The sequence below is a fragment of the Oncorhynchus mykiss genome, chromosome 13, assembly GCF_013265735.2.
Source record: "Oncorhynchus mykiss isolate Arlee chromosome 13, USDA_OmykA_1.1, whole genome shotgun sequence".
Classification (NCBI taxonomy): Eukaryota; Metazoa; Chordata; class Actinopteri; order Salmoniformes; family Salmonidae; genus Oncorhynchus; species Oncorhynchus mykiss.
The window spans coordinates 52,312,467-52,331,834 of NC_048577.1; the positions used below are offsets into that span (position 1 = coordinate 52,312,467).

At 42.0% G+C, this 19,368-nt stretch overlaps 1 protein-coding gene across 1 annotated transcript in view; it reads right to left on the reverse strand.

Annotated features, from left to right (window-relative positions):
- LOC110485216 (calcium channel, voltage-dependent, P/Q type, alpha 1A subunit, a) overlaps positions 1-19,110 on the reverse strand; it is a 175,937-nt gene extending 156,827 nt beyond the window's left edge. Inside the window, exon 1 of the mRNA XM_036939765.1 lies at positions 17,160-19,110. Coding sequence (XP_036795660.1) covers positions 17,160-17,455 — 296 coding nt within the window. The 5' untranslated portion in view covers positions 17,456-19,110. The remainder of the gene's footprint in view (positions 1-17,159) is intronic.
- Positions 19,111-19,368: the final 258 nt, after the last annotated feature.

Sequence of the window (19,368 nt, forward strand, 5' to 3'; positions counted from 1 at the left end):
TCACTTTGGCACTAATTTCAGAACCTTGTGGTCATTTTTCAAAACTCTAGACACAAAACTCAAAACGGTCATCACTTGTAAACACAGGCTGTCCAATGTTCAAAACATTGCATTGTGCATTCATATCTTTAAAGAAACTTTGCATTTGCAGAATCATTGGTTCAAATAACTCATTTATCATGAAATACCATAGGAACATTCATTTAGATCACCCACACACAAGATACCAATAGTTTCACTGTGTAGTTGTTCATACAATCATTAAATATTGTAATACAAAATATGTGAAACATGTTTCATTATGCTACTACACATAAATACATCACTGTAAAAGGACTAGTAGAGAGAATATTGCTCGGTGGAATCATTGAACAAAATATGACATTTATTGATGAAATACAATAAAATCACAACATGGGTTTCTTTGAATCAAAGCAAAAATAATTAGCTAAAAAAAGAGAAAAAACAGTTAAAGGTCAACTGCTGTGGATGTTTTCATTAGACAAACATCTTGGGAAGAATCTTCGGGCCTGGCGAAACTGGGCCTGACACTGGTCTGCCGTGATGTCATTGTATGGTGAATCTGGGCCTGACACTGGTCTGCCGTGATGTCATTGTATGGTGAATCTGGGCCTGACACTGGTCTGCCGTGATGTCATTGTATGGTGAATCTGGGCCTGACACTGGTCTGCCGTGATGTCATTGTATGGTGAATCTGGGCCTGACACTGGTCTGCCGTGATGTCATTGTATGGTGAATCTGGGCCTGACACTGGTCTGCCGTGATGTCATTGTATGGTGAATCTGGGCCTGACACTGGTCTGCCGTGATGTCATTGTATGGTGAATCTGGGCCTGACACTGGTCTGCCGTGATGTCATTGTATGGTGAATCTGGGCCTGACACTGGTCTGCCATGATGTCATTGTATGGTGAATCTGGGCCTGACACTGGTCTGCCGTGATGTCATTGTATGGTGAATCCAGGCCTGACACTGGTCTGCCGTGATGTCATTGTATGGTGAATCTGGGCCTGACACTGGTCTGCCGTGATGTCATTGTATGGTGAATCTGGGCCTGACACTGGTCTGCCGTGATGTCATTGCATGGTGAATCCAGGCCTGACACTGGTCTGCCGTGATGTCATTGTATGGTGAATCTGGGCCTGACACTGGTCTGCCGTGATGTCATTGTATGGTGAATCTGGGCCTGACACTGGTCTGCCGTGATGTCATTGTATGGTGAATCCGGGCCTGACACTGGTCTGCCGTGATGTCATTGTATGGTGAATCTGGGCCTGACACTGGTCTGCCGTGATGTCATTGTATGGTGAATCCGGGCCTGACACTGGTCTGCCGTGATGTCATTGTATGGTGAATCTGGGCCTGACACTGGTCTGCCGTGATGTCATTGTATGGTGAATCTGGGCCTGACACTGGTCTGCCGTGATGTCATTGTATGGTGAATCTGGGCCTGACACTGGTCTGCCGTGATGTCATTGCATGGTGAATCCAGGCCTGACACTGGTCTACCGTGATGTCATTGCATGGTGAATCCGGGCCTGACACTGGTCTGCCGTGATGTCATTGCATGGTGAATCTAGGCCTGACACTGGTCTGCCGTGATGTCATTGCATGGTGAATCCAGGCCTGACACTGGTCTGCTGTGATGTCATTGCATGGTGAATCCAGGCCTGACACTGGTCTGCCGTGATGTCATTGCATGCGTCATCCATGGCCTGGAGAAGGGTGGCTTGTTCGTGAGGGCGCCTATCATATACCTTCCACCTCCATGTGGAGAAAAATTCCTCAATCGGGTTAAGGAAAGGAGAGTACGGTGGTAAGTACAGGGTGGTAAATTGTGGATGGGCCTGAAACCATGCTTGCACCATTTGAGCATGGTGGAACCTGACATTATCCCACACAATGACATAGGTCATGCCATCATCTCTACAGACCTGATTTAGCTCATCAAGGAAGGTTGCATTCAAACAGTGAATCATGTGGCTGCCTGCAACTCAGTATATAGAGTATATAGGGTAGAGAGCTTTAGATGTTGTTTGACCAAACATTAGAACGGGCAAGATGAGTAATCTAAGCAACTTTGACCGTGGTATGATTGTTGATGCCACACATGGTGGTTCCAGCATCTCAGAAACAGCTGCCCTCCTGGGATTTTTACTCACTACAGCCTCTAGAGTTTACAGAGAATGGTGCGATAAACAAAACACATTCAGTGAGGGGCAGTTCTGTGGGCAAAAACACCTTGTTAATGAGAGAGGTCAGAGGAGAATGTCCAGACTCATTTCAACCTGCTCAAATAGCAGCGGTTTAAAACAGTGGTGTGCAGAAGGGCATCTCTTAACGTAAAACACCGTAAATAATTCAGGTTGTTGTGGAGGCAAAAGGGGGTCCCCCACACCTAGATAGGTGTACCTAATAAAGTGAGTATACATGATGTCAAATCTGAAAACATGGTCTGGAAAAGTGGTACATGGGACCATAGAAACAGTGTCTGATAAAGAATGATGATGAAATATTACATACATAGATAATGTAGTCCAATTGGTTCATGTTCCACGGTAATTGGTGTCAATGGATTTCGTTATCCTGAAACTTTCATGATCTAAACATATTGTTTGTCAGTTTCCATAAAACTATGCATTAAGAGTAATGCAACAGTTACTTATCATTTTGAGCAGTTGCATCAATTGATAGTTAGATCATTGTAATGAAATTAATAGACAGTCATTTCAGATGTAATGTGTGAATTGCATTTTGAAATGGTAATACTTTGATGTTAAGTTGTGTCATTTTGAACAGGTGATTTTAGTTCATTGAACAAATGATCTTAGCTTTATGTGTATTGTATCCAAGCAATTGGAAAAAGTGTTAAGAGTTTTGAAAAATTTGCATTTTGATCATTGGTTGTGAGTTTTGTGTCTAGAGTTTTGAAAAATGACATCAAGGTTCCGAAATTAGTGCCAAAGTGATTGTAAAAAACGGTATAATACCTTCTACCTCTAGCCTCAGTTTAGCCTCTGTGGCTGTACCTGTCCCTGCAGCGCCTGGCCTCACTCTGGCCCTCTCTAGCCCATATGGCTCATGCCCCTGTGTCACACTTGTCACTGTCACCTTGTGTTATGCTGTGTGTGTGTGTGTGTGTGTGTGTGTGTGTGTGTGTGTGTGTGTGTGTGTGTGTGTGTGTGTGTGTGTGTGTGTGTGTGTGTGTGTGTGTGTGTGTGTGTGTGTGTGTGTGTGTGTGTGTGCGTGCGTGCGTGTACTGCAGGTAGAGGCAGGTGTCTACACAGAGAGCAGGTTTGTCTGGTAGCAGCATGACCATGTGACTAAAGAAGTCGAGCATGAAGAAGCCATCCATTAACAATGCTCTCTCTCTCTATTTTTCTCTCTCCGTCTATTTCTCTCTCTCTGTCTTTGTCTTGCTGTCTGTCTCTCTCTCGTTATTTCTCTCTCTTGCTCTCCCTCTTTGTCTCTCTCGTTCTCTTTCTCCGCACTCTGCACCCGGCTCCCAAAAATAGCATTGCTCCACGTCACCCCCCCGCTCCCCACAAACACACACATACTCAAATACACACACATATACACACACACATATGCACACACACACACATATACACACACATATACACACACATATACAGACACATATACACACTGAAATACACACATACAGTACCAGCCTGCCATCAAAACGGAATAATTCAGCAGAAAGCTAGAATGCAAGACTGAGAGATGGAGAGAGAGAGGAGGGGGTAGTGAAAGGGAAGGGTATAGACAGAGAGAGAGGGAGAAAGAGAGAGAGAGTAGCATTACCTATCTAAACATGATATACACTGGTATTTGGTGTTTGGTATTTTATTAGGGTCTCCATTAGCTGTTGCAAAAGCAGCATCTACTCTTCCTGGGGTCCACACGAAACATGGAACATAATACAGAATGACATTATACAGAACATCATTAGACAACAACAGCTCAAGGACAGAACTACATACAGTAAGAACACCTTCCTAATTTTGAGTTGTACCCCCCTTTTCCCTCAGAACAGCCTTAATTCATCGGGACATGGACTCCACAAGGTATCGAGAGCTTAGCACAGGGATTCAGGCCCATGTTGACTCCATCAGCGTTGCAGTTCATGACACACTCAAACCAGTGCGCCTGGCCCCTACAACCATACCCCGTTCAAAGGCACTTTTTTGTCTTGCCCATTCACCCTCTGAGTGGTACACATACACAATCCATGTCTCAATTGTCTCAAGGCTTAAAAATCAGTCTTTAACTTGTCTCCTCCCCTTCATCTACAATAATTGAAGTGGATTTAAAAAGTGACATCAAAACGGGATCATAGCTTTAATCTGGAATCACCTGGTCAGTCTATGTCATGGAAAGAGTTGTTAATGCTTTGTACACTCAGTACATTCCCCAGTGCATTCAGAAAGTATTCAGCACTCAGTACATTCCCCAGTGCATTCAGAAAGTATTCAGCACTCAGTACATTCCCCATTGCATTCAGAAAGTATTCAGACCCGTTCCCTTTGTCCACATTTTGATACGTTACATCCTTATTATAAAAGTGTCATCAATCGACACACAATACCCCATAATGACAAAGTGCAAACAGGTTTTTAGAAATGTTTGCAAATGTATAACAAATAAAAAACAGAAATACCATACTTACATAAGTTTTCACACCCTTTTCTATGAGACACGAAATTGAGCTCAGGTGCATCCTGCTTCCGTTGATCATCCGTGACATGTTTCTACAGCTTGATTTGAGTCAACCTGGGGTAAACACAGTTGACTGGACATGATTGGAAAGGTACACACCTGTCTATATAAGGTCCAACAGTTGACAGTGCATGTCAGAGCAAAAACCAAGCCATGAGGTCGAAGGAATTGTCTGTAGAGCTCCTGGACAGAATTGTGTCGAGGCACAGATCTGTGGAAGGGTACCAAAAAATGTCTGCAACATTGAAGGTCCCCAAGAACACAGTGGCCTCCATTGTTCTTGGAACTACCAAGACTCTTCCTTGAGCTGGCAGCCCAGCCAAACTGAGCAATCTGGGGAGAAGGGCCTTGGTCAGGGAGGAGACCAAGAACCCAATGATCACTCTGACAGAGCTCCAGAGTTCCTCTGTGGAGATGGGAGAATCTTCCAGAAGGACAACAATCTCTGCAGCACTCCACCAATCAGTCATTTATGGTAGAGTGGTCAGACGGATGCCACTCCTCAGTAAAAGTCACATGACAGGCAGCTTGGAGTTCGCCAAAAGGCACCTAAAGGAATCCCAGACCATGAGAAACAAGATTATCTGGTCTGATGAAACCAAGATTGAACTTTTTGGCCTGAATGCCAAGCATCACTCTGGAGGTGGCAGCATCATGCAGCCGGGATGTTTTTCAGTGACAGGGACTGGAAGACAGGATTGAGGGAAAGATGAACGGAGCAAAGCACAGAGAGATCCTTGATGAAAACCTGCTCCAGAGAGCTCAGGACTTCAGACGGGGGCAAAGATTCAACTTCCAACAGGACAACGACCCTAAGTACACATCCAAGACAATGCAGGAGTGGCTTTAGGACAAGTCTCTGAATATCCATTGGTGGCCCAGCCAGAGCCCAGACTTAAACCGGATCGAACATCTCTGGAGAGACTTGAAAATAGCTGTGCAGCGAAGCGCCAACCTGACAGAGCATGAGAGGATATGCAGGGAAGAATGGGAGAAACTCCCCAAATACAGGTGTGCCAAGCTTGTAGCACCATACCCAAGAAGACTTGAGGCTGTAATCGCAGTCAAAGGTGCTTCAACAAAGTACTGAGTGAAGGGTCTCTAAATGTGATATTTCAGTATTTTATTTGTAATACATTTGCAAAAATGTTTAAAAAAAAAAAAAAACTGTCATTATGGGGTATTGTGTGTATTGATGGCTGTAACGTAATAAAATGTGGAAAAAGTCTAGGGGTCTGAATACTTTCCGAATCTACTGTATATCCACGCTATAGATACTCATTACATGGGTGGGCCTGGCTAAGCTATAGCCAGGTCAAAGTAGCCTGGTTTTCAGACTGGGTGAATTTACATTTCTAATGGATAATAAAGGCTGTAATGGTCATGGAATTTTGGATGATGGTTATTGGTCAGACAAAATAACCGTGGTCATCGTAATAACTGTTCGAATAGCAAAAAAATATAAGAAATACTGAAGAATGGATGACATAGTACTGAAGAATGGATGACATAGTACTGAAGAATGGATGACATAGTACTGAAGAATGGATGACATAGTACTGAAAAATGGATGACATAGTACTGAAGAATGGATGACATAGTACTGAAGAATGGATGACATAGTACTGAAGAATGGATGACATAGTACTGAAGAAACAGAGATCGTTTTGGCTCAAGCACCACTTTCGAAACTACTGGCTGAAATTGTTCTAAAGTCCCTAATCTAAAGTAAGCGCTATTTACACTTTATAAATAGTTTAGAAATGTTTCGAGTGAGCAGTGTAATTTCTCACAAAAAGATGGGTTTGCCATCGGAAGACATTCCAGCAGTACCTGTTAAAAGAATTAGCACACAATACAGGATGTTTAATGACATATACATAATAATTAGCTTACTAACATTTGTAAATGTGGGAGTAATGATTAATACATGGTGAACACACAATTTATAAATGCCTTATAAATGGTTTATTAGGTACCCTTAAAATAAAGTTTTACTGAATTTTAAACTAACCCTTCCCCTAACCATTTTCCTAACCTTAAACTAATTCACCGAGCCTGTTATGTCAATTTTTCTAACCTTCGTTGTTAGTTCTCCTAACCAGCAAAGTAAATTCTCCTAACCTTCGTTGTTTGTTCTCCTAACCAGCAAAGTAAATTCTCCTTGAAATTCTCCTTCGTTGTTATGGTGCAATAAGCAGCCAGAGCTCAGGGAAATACTTGTTGTATTTATTTATTCAATTACTTTTGAAGGCAAATCATACTCAATTAACTTTTTGTTATTGTTGATGTCATTGGCATTGTTGTTATAGACGTTTTTATTCTGATACCTATTAGTTTTGTGCTATACTCCAGTTCATTGAGTATGATTTGCCCTCATAAATAAATAAGTAAATAAATACAACAAATAGAGCTGTAACAACCTCCAAGATGTATGATCAGTTAGGTCTTCCAAATAGTATGATATTGCATAACCGGGTAAGATGTACGATACTATACGTCCTCTAATTAGTATGATAATGTACGACTACTATTCCATTCATAATGTAACCTAATATTGCATAACATATCATACTAAATGGAGGGAAACACATTTGCATACCAAATCTTACGAATTGCCCTGAGGCCAGGTTGGTAAGTTACACATCTGATCACAAGGCCTGGGCTTGGACCACGGTATCTCCCTGCAGCGCATCACTTCAAACACACCTCTGAAAAGCCATTATATCTGCTATTGATTAGAACAAGGACGAAATGTTATAATAACAGGTCAAATAACAAGGACTAAGCTGAAACCCCAGGAGACTGATAGCCCCACCTGGCTGAGGTCTGGAAACAGTAGATCCACCCAACCAAGGGCACCAAACACATCAACAAGAATACAGTAGAAGGCATCCTGAGATAAACACATAGGCTCCAATCCTAACTGTGCTTAAGTCAAATGCTCTCACAAATGTCCCATTGTCTTCAATGTATGATTTACACAAAAGGTGCACTTCTCTCAATTCAGGACTGGGCCTATAAGCTACAAACAGCAGTAGGAGAAATACACAAGCTTTGACAGATGTAACACCCTTTATTGACCTATAACCACGTCTCAGTAGAGTTGAAAATCGTATGGAAAGACATTGAACTTTCGTTTTTTATTCGGTACAGGAAACGTAAATTAAAAAGTACATTTTGTGTGCACTACGTCATCACGCACTGATTTTATCCGCAACAAGTCCGTCTGGTGGAAACACAACACTGGTGGGGAAATACTCATATTTCCTTCATGCAGATTGTGTTAGACTCACATGAACATGTCTCGCCAGTCGGATGGAAACCGAGCTAACGACACAGAATCTCCAGTTATAGGCAGAATCAAATCAAATGTTAGGTGTAAACTACAGGGAAGTGGTTACTTATGAGTCATTTTCAACAGTCCAGAGTTAAAGATTAAAATATCTAATAATTGAAATCAAATTGAAATCCTAACTTCAGATACGTTACTCAACGTGACTCACAAACTTGGGTCATCAGAATGACGTGGCACAATCTGCACCGTTAAGTGGGACTAGGGAATATGACTGTGGTTAGAACTGTTCATAGGTCAGTTTCAACCTGCCAGATAACCTGAGCTGGCCTGCAAATACTGATCCTGGTTCAGTTTTAGCATGTTGTTGTATGTGAGAGTAGAGAGTAGAGCCTTCCCAGGGAATCATAATATGGATCAATTCACACATCTGTTACCAGACAATAGACAGTAGTCAGTGATATGAGGCAATCAGAGTGGGCCTGAGAGGCACACACACAGATACACTGAGTGGACAAAACATTAAAAACACCTTCCTAATATTGAGTTGGACCAGCCCTTTTCCCCTCAGAACAGCCTCAATTCATCAGAACATGGACTCTACAAGGTGTCGAAAGCTTTCCACAGGGATGCTGCCCATGTTGACTACCAATGCTTCCCACAGTTGTGTCAAGTTTGCTGGATGTCCTCTGGGTGGTGGACCATTCTTGATGCACACAGGAAACTGTTGAGCGTGTAAAACCCAGCAGCTTTATAAAGGCACTTACATTTTGTTGTCTTGCCCATTCACCCTCTGAATGGCCCACACACACAATCCATGTCTCATTTGTCTCAAGGCTTAAAAATCCTTTAACCTGTCTCCTCCCCTTCATGGACACCGATTGAAGTGGATTAAACAAGTGACATCAATAAATTATCACAGCTTTCACCTGAATTTATCTGGTCAGTCTATGTCATGGAGAAAGTAGGTGTTCCTAATGTTTTGTAAACTCAGTGTATATCCATGTATTTCCCACAAGGGTGGGCTTGGCAAAGGTATAGTCAGGTCAGAGTAGCCTGGTTTAGATTTCTAATGGATAATTAAGGCTGTAACAGTCATGGAATTTTGGATGATGGTTATTGGATGATGGTTATTGGTATGGAATAGGAAGAAAGAAGAGGAGGAGGTATAGAGAGAGTGATGGATTGGAAGGGAGAATAGGAGGAGGTATAGAGAGAGTGATGGATTGGAAGGAAGAAGAGGGAGAAGTATAGAGAGAGTGATGGATTGGAAGGGAGAAGAGGAGGAGGTATAGAGAGTGATGGATTGGAAGGGAGAAGAGGAGGAGGTATAGAGAGAGTTATGTAATGGAAGGAAGAAGAGGGAGAAGTATAGAGAGAGTGATGGATTGGAAGGAAGAAGAGGGAGAAGTATAGAGAGAGTGATGGATTGGAAGGAAGAAGAGGGTGAAGTATAGAGAGAGTGATGATTGGAACGGAGAAGATGAGGTATAGAGAGAGTGATGGATTGGATGGAAGAAGAGAGAGAAGTATAGAGAGAGTGATGGATTGGAAGGAAGAAGGGGGAGAAGTATAGAGAGAGTGATGGATTGGAAGGGAGAAGAGGGTGAAGTATAGAGAGAGTGATGATTGGAAGGGAGAAGAGGGAGACGATTAGAGAGAGTGATGGATTGGAAGGAAGAAGAGGGAGAAGTATAGAGAGAGTGATGATTGGAAGGAAGAAGAGGAGGTATAGAGAGAGTGATGGATTGGATGGAAGAAGAGGAAGAAGTATAGAGAGAGTGATGATTGGAAGGAAGAAGAGGAGGTATAGAGAGAGTGATGGATTGGATGGAAGAAGGGGGAGAAGTATAGAGAGAGTGATGGATTGGATGTGAGTAAGAGAAAGGAAGTACAGGTAAAGGAACATGAGAGGAAAATATAAAACTTCACATCCTATCAGTCAGCATGCAGAGAGAGGGGAGAGGGGGAGTAAGAGGGAGCAAGAGAGGAAAATAGTAGCATTACTTTTTGTGGTAAAACCCCAAAAGTGTGTGTGCGTGTCTGTGATCTGCGGTGGTATCTTGGTCTTAGCTCATACAGCTCTTCCTCATCTTTCTCCCGCTCCATTTTAAATGATTTAGACACAGACAGGCAGTTAGCCCCCCCCCCTCTCTCTTTCTATCTCTCTCTCTCTTTTTTTGTTATCTCTCCCTCTCTCTCTGTCTCTCTCTATCTTTCTGTCTCACTCGGTCTCTCTCTGTCTCTCTCTGTCTCTCTCTGTCTCTCTCCCTCTCTCTCTGTCTCTCTCTGTCTCTTTCCGTCTCTCTCTGTTTCTCTCTGTCTCTCTCTATCTTTCTGTCTCTACCGTCTCAATCTAACTCTTTCCTCTTCCTCTTTGGCTCTCTCCTCCCCTCTCTTCCCCTCTCAGTCTCTCCTCCTTCTTCCTGATACTGCAGTGAGTATGAACACACACACACACACACACACACACACACACACACACACACACACACACACACACACACACACACACACACACACACACACACACACACACTTTCCAGAAACCAATGTCAAATTACACACATGGTAACACAGTAGTGATGGGGGAAGAACTTGGTACAGCTACATATCACAATAGTATTTTGGACTATATTATATTGATACATTGGCTCCAAATATCAATTTGTTAAAAAAAATCTCTCTATACATACACTGAACAAAAATATAAACGCAACATGCAACAATTTCAAATATTTTACTGAGTATCAGCTCATATAAGGAAATCAGTTAATTGAAATAAATAAATTAGGCCCTAATCTATGGATTTCACATGACTGGGAATACAGATGTTGGTCACAGATAACATAAAAAAGGCAGGGGTGTGTATCAGAAAACCAGTCAGTAACTGGTGTGATCACCATTTGCCTCATGCAGCACAACACATCTCCTTCACATAGAGTTGATCAGGCTGTTGATTGTGGCCTGTGGAATGTGGTCCTACTCCTCTTCAATGGCTGTCTGAAATTGCTAGATACTGGCAGTAACTGGAATATAATGCATCCCAAACATGATCAATGGGTGACAAGTCTAATGAGTATTCAGGTGAATAGAAGAACTGGGACATTTTCAGCTTCCAGGAATTGTGTACAGATCCTTGCGACATGGGGCCATGCATTATCATGCTGAAACATGAGGTAATGGTGGCTGATGAATGGCACGACGATTGGCCTCAGGACCTCGTCACGGTATTTATGTGCATTCAAATTGCCAGCGATAAAATGCAATTGTGTTCTTTGTCCATAGTTTATGCCTGCCAATACCATAACCCCACCACCACCATGGGGCAGTCTGTTTACAATGTTGACATCAGCAAACCGCTTCACCCACACAACACCATACACGTGGTCTGTGGTTGTGAGGCCGGTTGGACCTACTGCCAAATTCTCTAAAACGACGTTGGAGGCGTCTTATGGTAGATGCAGCACTCCATCACTCTCCTTCTTGGTCAAATAGCCCTTACACAGCCTGGAAGTGTGTTGGGTCATTGTCCTGTTGAAAAACAAATGATAGTCCCACTAAGCCCAAACCAGATGGGATGGAGTGTCGCTGCAGAATGCTGTGGTAGCCATAATGGTTAAGTGTGCCTTACAGACAGTGTCACCGCCAAATCACCCCACACCATCACACCTCCACCTCCATGCTTCACGGTGGGAACCACACATGTGGAGATTGTCCGTTCACCTACTCTGCGTCTCACAAAGACATGGCGGTTGGAACCAAAAATCTCAAATTTGGGCTCATCAGACCAAAGGACAGATTTCCACTGGTCTAATGTCCATTGCTCGTGTTTCTTGGCCCAAGCAAGTCTCTTCTTATTGGTGTCCTTTAGTTGTGGTTTCTTTGCAGCAATTCGACCATGAAGGCCTGATTCACACAGTCTCCTCTGAACAGTTGATGTTGAGATGTCTGTTACTTGAACTCTGTGAAGCATTTATTTGGGCTGCAATCTGAGGTGCCGTTAACTCTAATGAACTTATCCTCTGCAGCAGAGGTAACTCTGGGTCTTCCATTCCTTTGGCGGTCCTTATGAGACACAGTTTCATCATAGCGCTTGATGTTTTTTGTGATTGCACTTGAAGAAACTTTCAAACTGCTTGAAATTTTCCAGATTGACTGACCTTCATGTCTTAAAGCAATGCTTGACTGTCGTTTCTGGTTGCTTATTTGAGCTTTTCTTGCCATAATATGGACTTGGTCTTTTACCAAATAGGGCTATCTTCTGTACACCACCCTTACCTTGTCGCAACACAACTGATTGGCACACCTGTTAATTGAAATGCATTGTGCTGGTTGAGAGAATGCCAAGAGTGTGCAAAGTTGTCATCAAGGCAGAGGGTGGGTACTTTGAAGAATCTCAAATTTTAAATATGTTTTGATTTGTTTAACACTTTGTTGGTTACTACATGGTTCCATATGTGTTATTTCATGGTTTTGACATCTTCACTATTATTCTACAATGTAGAAAATAGTACAAATAAGGAAAACCCTGGAATGAGTAGGTGTGTCCAAAATTTTGACTGGTACTGTGTATTTATTTATTTTTACAAATAGATACTTGGAGAGTCAAAGTATTGATATAATGTTGTCCAACTGCACCGATTTCTTCCCCCATCAATACTGTGTATCTATGTGCGTTACAATGTACTAAAGTGTGTTATTGGATATTGGTTTCTTGAAAGTGTGTGTGGTGTGTGTGTTTTTATTTAACCTTTATTTAACTAGGCAAGTCAGGTAAGTACAAATTGTTATTTTCAATGACGGCCTAGGAACAGTGGGTTAACTGCCTTGTTCAGAGGCAGAACGACAGATTTTTCCCTTGTTAGCTCGGGGATTCAATCTTGCAACCTTTCAGTTACTAGTCCAACGCACTAACCACTAGGCTACCTGCTGCCGCGTGGTGTGTGTGTGTGTGTGCGTGCGTGAATGTGTGTGTGCGTGCGTGTATGCGTGTGTTGCGTTACCTAGCGCTAATCAGCTGTACCTGCGCCGAAACGCAGGTAGTTTTTATCTTGCTATCTTGCTTCGTTTTTATTAGCTTGTTCTCCGTCTTCTTTTTAAATAGTGAGACAACATTTTTTCAGCACTTTTATTTCCATGTCTGATCAAAAGTCATTTTCTCATGCTCTAGCTGAGAAATACGTTTAGAACATCAAATTACAGTCAAATCGCAGTATCGAATCACAATTCATATAGAATCATGAGAATCACAATACATATAGAATCATGAGAATCACAATACATATAGAATCATGATAATCACAATACATATAGAATCGTGAGAATCACAATACATATAGAATCATGAGAATCACAATACATATAGAATCATGAGAATCACAATACATATAGAATCATGAGAATCACAATACATATAGAATCATGAGAATCACAATACATATAGAATCATGAGAATCACAATTCATATAGAATCATGAGAATCACAATACATATAGAATCATGAGAATCACAATACATATAGAATCATGAGAATCACAATACATATAGAATCATGAGAATCACAATACATATAGAATCATGAGAATCACAATACATATAGAATCATGAGAATCACAATACATATAGAATCATGAGAATCACAATACATATAGAATCGTGAGAATCACAATACATATAGAATCGTGAGAATCACAATACATATAGAATCATGAGAATCACAATTCATATAGAATCATGAGAATCACAATACATATAGAATCATGAGAATCACAATACATATAGAATCATGAGAATCACAATACATATAGAATCATGAGAATCACAATACATATAGAATCATGAGAATCACAATACATATAGAATCATGAGAATCACAATACATATAGAATCATGATAATCACAATACATATAGAATCGTGAGAATCACAATACATATAGAATCATGAGAATCACAATACATATAGAATCATGAGAATCACAATACATATAGAATCATGAGAATCACAATACATATAGAATCATGAGAATCACAATACATATAGAATCGTGAGAATCACAATACATATAGAATCATGAGAATCACAATACATATAGAATCATGAGAATCACAATTCATATAGAATCATGAGAATCACAATACATATAGAATCATGAGAATCACAATACATATAGAATCATGAGAATCACAATACATATAGAATCATGAGAATCACAATACATATAGAATCATGAGAATCACAATACATATAGAATCATGAGAATCACAATACATATAGAATCATGAGAATCACAATACATATAGAATCGTGAGAATCACAATACATATAGAATCGTGAGAATCACAATACATATAGAATCATGAGAATCACAATACATATAGAATCATGAGAATCACAATACATATAGAATCGTGAGAATCACAATACATATAGAATCGTGAGAATCACAATACATATAGAATCGTGAGAATCACAATACATATAGAATCATGAGAATCACAATACATATAGAATCATGAGAATCACAATACATATAGAATCGTGAGAATCACAATACATATAGAATCGTGAGAATCACAATACATATAGAATCATGAGAATCACAATACATATATAGATTTGTGAGAATCACAATACATATAGAATCATGAGAATCACAATTCATATAGAATCATGAGAATCACAATACATATATAATCATGAGAATCACAATACATATAGAATCATGAGAATCACAATACATATAGAATCATGAGAATCACAATACATATAGAATCGTGAGAATCACAATACATATAGAATCGTGAGAATCACAATACATATAGAATCGTGAGAATCACAATACATATATAGATTTGTGAGAATCACAATACATATAGAATCATGAGAATCACAATACATATAGAATCGTGAGAATCACAATACATATATGGATTTGTGAGAAATAAAGTCACCCTCTTTCACTGCTGCATGAGAATATGTGTGAACGACCATTCTGCCGGCTTTCAGTTTGTTTCACATAGTTACTTTGACCTAAACCCTTATCTTATGGATAACATGAGTCAAATGGTGATAGATGAGGAGAGAGAGAGGAGGAGGGAGATAGAGGAGGAGGGAGATCGAGGGAGAGAGAGAGGAAGATAGGAAATATAGGAGAAGGTAGATAGAGGAGGAGGGAGAGGAGGCAGAGAGAGAGGGTGTGAGAGTGAGAGAGAGAGGGACAGAGGGAGAGAAGGCGATGATAGAGGAATGGAGGGAAGAGAGAAAAGCAGGAGAGAGAGATGTAGGAAGAGAGGGAGATGTGGAGAAGAAGAGAGAAAGGGTGATAGAGGAAGAAGATGAGAAACTGCTAAACTATTACCCTGAACACACTTAGATCAACATCCAGCATGTTCAAACAAAACCAGAGAGGACAAAACCATCTGAACTAGGTAGGGGTGTGCGGGTGTGGAAGAGACCATGTCCACAATCTAACACATTCAATACATATTCAAAATCCCTTTTTCAAAACGGTACAGAGACAAGCTCACGCACATGCTCATAGAGTACATGTATTGAACATATTTCACACACATCTGTGTTCAATCTCCATTCAAACAATTGAACAGATACGATTCAAAAGCCTTAAAACAATCTCATCCATTTGCCAGAGCAGCAGGCCAATTAGAGTGTATCATTTCTGACCCATCACTACAGATCAATGCAATCATTATACTACTTTCCTCTCGTCCTGACAGCCTCACAGCTTCCAACTGGAGAACAGACATTGTCCAAATCACTCCCTGTTTCTCCCAAAATGGGGCTATGCTAACACTAAGACTGAAGGGGTTAAAAACAAACAGAAGATAACTGTCGTAAGGTGCATTGTGTCTGTAAAAATGTAGAAACTGGAAGAAGAAGCCTAAGTGTTGTTGTCCATTAGTTTACTCCAATTAGCAGAGGGGTGAGTAGGGTTAGGAGAAAATAATAAAGAAAATTATATTTTTTTAAATAAAAAATAACACTGGCAGTATAGTAGCAGACACTGTAGGTCCAGTGTGCCACACACACAGATGGGCACAGTGGGCACACACATACAGATGGGCACAGTGGGCACACACATACAGATGGGCACAGTGGGCACACACATACAGATGGGCACAGTGGGCACACACATACAGATGGGCACAGTGGGCACACACATACAGATGGGCACAGTGGGCACACACACACAGATGGGCACAGTGGGCACACACATACACATACAGTCAGGGGCAGTTGTGTCTGGCCTGACACAAACATGCACGCACACACACACAGAGAAAACACATGCAGGCACACACACAAACAGTCAGGGGGAAACAGGCACACACATACACTCCAGCACACCACAGGCATGATCCATCAGTGAAAACCTAGAGATATGTGTGCTGATAAGGACAAGGCCCAGTTCACTCCATTCTCTCAGTCTAAGCAGAAATGGTGGCAGTATATACTCTCTCCCTCCCTCCTTGCCTTCCCCTCCACTGTTTTTCCTGAGCTGAGACTGAACATGCTGACATCAACAACCAGCAGCTCTGCACTACAAACATTTCTCTCTCTTTCTCTCTCTCTCTCTCTCTCTCTCTCTCTCTCTCTCTCTCTCTCTCTCTCTCTCTGTCTCTGTCTCTCTCTTTCTGTCTCTCTCTGTCTCTCTCTCGCTCTCTCTCTCTATCTCTCTCTCTCTCTCTCTCTCTCAAAAAAAAAAGTGTCCATTGGTGACTGCAATTGTTGAATGCCCTTAATAACAACGTTATTATTCATAATGACAAAAATCATATCAATGATGCCAAAATACAAACATTCAATGGATCCTAAACCTATCATGTCTACAGGTTTCTGTTGAATCACCACACACTACAGCGTCAGGAAGGCCTTTGAGTATTGCTGTCTAGTAGGCTATGTTGTTATTATTACATGCTCACACTAGCCTAATGATACCCTACCTAATTGGCTAATGGTAGGGTCACATAGATAGGTCCCATCATTAGATCATCTTCCCATTATGATAATAACATTGCAAGTACAGTGGGCCTACCTGATATTCGGGGTTTAGCACTGATGTTATGATACACCGTGATGAGAAACATGTAAAGGATATGGCCATTCTGTAATCTTTTTGGCGTATTTTCTCACAAAGTTATCCTCGCTGAAGATGAACAGCGAGCGGTTGACGGTGAAGCAGTTCTGACGCACCGGGATGGGGTTGTACAGGGCCATGGTCCGGGCTCTCTGCGCCATGGACTGCTTGTAGACCCGCTGTCCCCCGGGGCCTCCAGGCGGGCCGCCCTGCCGACTGCCGCCGCGGCCAGGGCCTCCAGGTCCATGCCCGTGCCCTGGTCCATGGCCGTGGCCGCCACCATACCTGGACGGCATCTCGTTTTCGAACCGCGCCATTCTCTGGACACCAAATCTTTACAAAGCAGCTGTAGCTGAGAAGGAGGTGAATGCTCAGCACGACCACACAACATTACATCCCATCTGCTTGCGGACTGCTCAGACACTCAACTGTTTTATTCTGCTTCTTCCACCTGCATAGGGGGAGAGTTGCCGGGTGGTAGCCTATATGGTGCGGCCTTTACAAGATGAAGACGCCATCTAGGCTTTGGTCTCTCTCTGTGGTTAGTGCTAATGGTCAAGTGCTGGTGTAAAAAAAAAATGCAACGTGGGGTTGGGGTGGGCTGGATAGCTTGGCTTGTTGCAGGACTGTCAGTGCAGTAGGATTCACAATTCCTCTTCAGGTCGTTTTTAGATGTCCAAAAAATAAGAGTAAGGCTCTTTTGGGATATTGGGGATATCAGATTGGGGACATTCCAAGATGAGTTAGTATAAATGTTTCATCTTCTCCATGGCTGCTCCATCGTTTTCTACCGAACCATTTCCACGGTGCGATAGGCTCGTCAGAAGCCCCTTGTGCTTCGCTTGAAGATAAAATGTTGTGTTGTCATCATGACCACAGCACAATATTAAAATCAATCAGATTATCAAAATAAAAAAATAAGAAAATAAATCCACCAAGTGTTTCCCCTCAACCGGGCATGTTGGTCGTGATTGCCATGGTACGTTTCAGACACCAAAACATGTTGGAAAAAAATCTATAATTATTTATTTATTTTGTAACATCCGCAATGTTTGGTACACTGGCTAATTTGTCTCCCGCCACCTCACACTCGCTTTACACGCGCGCAAAGATTAACTGGCATCCTTATACACGAAAAGGATAAATGTGACATTTGTTGATTTTTCTTATTTGCATTCAATAATCATCTTTAATTGAAATCCGTCGTGGTTTGTAATGTAATGTAGGGTAATATTAGAGCTGAATCAACAATTAAATGATGTTCCCCTCGACACAATGATCATATTCTCTCCATCACCTGCACAGCCGTCCATTCATACGTGGTCTCATCCGAGGAGGGGACATTTGGACGCGGGCAACATCACCATAGCAGAGTGGGGAGCATCCACCACCGCTCCGGTGTCTCGCCACCAGTCATCGTGATCTCCACAAGCGGGTCGAGCGCAGTGCAGAAACCGTGAAACTCGAACACCAACCCCGCCCCGCAGAATGCCTCTGCCCGCTGGAAAAAACTATGTCCTGCTCGTCCTCTTTCTCCCCTTCCTGAATAAGTGCGCTCCACGGCCTCCTCGGCTATCCGTCTAGCGGCCCTTAGGGGAGGGAAAGATGGAAGAATGGATGGATGGAGAGGGAGGAAGGAAATAGCCCCCTTTTCTTTAGAAATAGTAGAAATTACTAGAAATATTTTTTTTTAAAGAGATCAGAACACGAAATTGTCTCCGTCCAGATCCGCCAGTATTTTGGACTACAGGCTACTAATCGACTAGAGCCGATCAATTCAGCGCTGAATGCCTGAGAAAAGCTCTGTCCCGAAACCTGTGTGTGTAGCCAATGTGTGTGTTGCCGCCAGGCGCTGCAGCACATGACGCACACAGCCCCCACTCACAGACTCACTCCTCGCTCCCCTTCGTTCAAGTTCCAGACCCGTGCACGGTGAGGTGAGCCCTGATTTATTTAGGAACTATAGCCATATGCCCAGCCCTGGAATCACGATGCCTGTCCCTGTCGTACACACATTCTAGCACACATCAATGGAAAACATACTGCGTAAAATACCTCTGCGGTGAAAGAGATCCGCGGAGGGACATGGTTGCTTGGTGATTGTGAGAGTGTGGGGGGTCGCGATGGGTGGATGATTATGTTTGTTTTTATTGCTATTTCATGAACGACCTGGTAACTGTGTCAAGGTCAGCCTTGTGTGTGAGCTATGTGTGTTTTGGTGAGGGAAGAA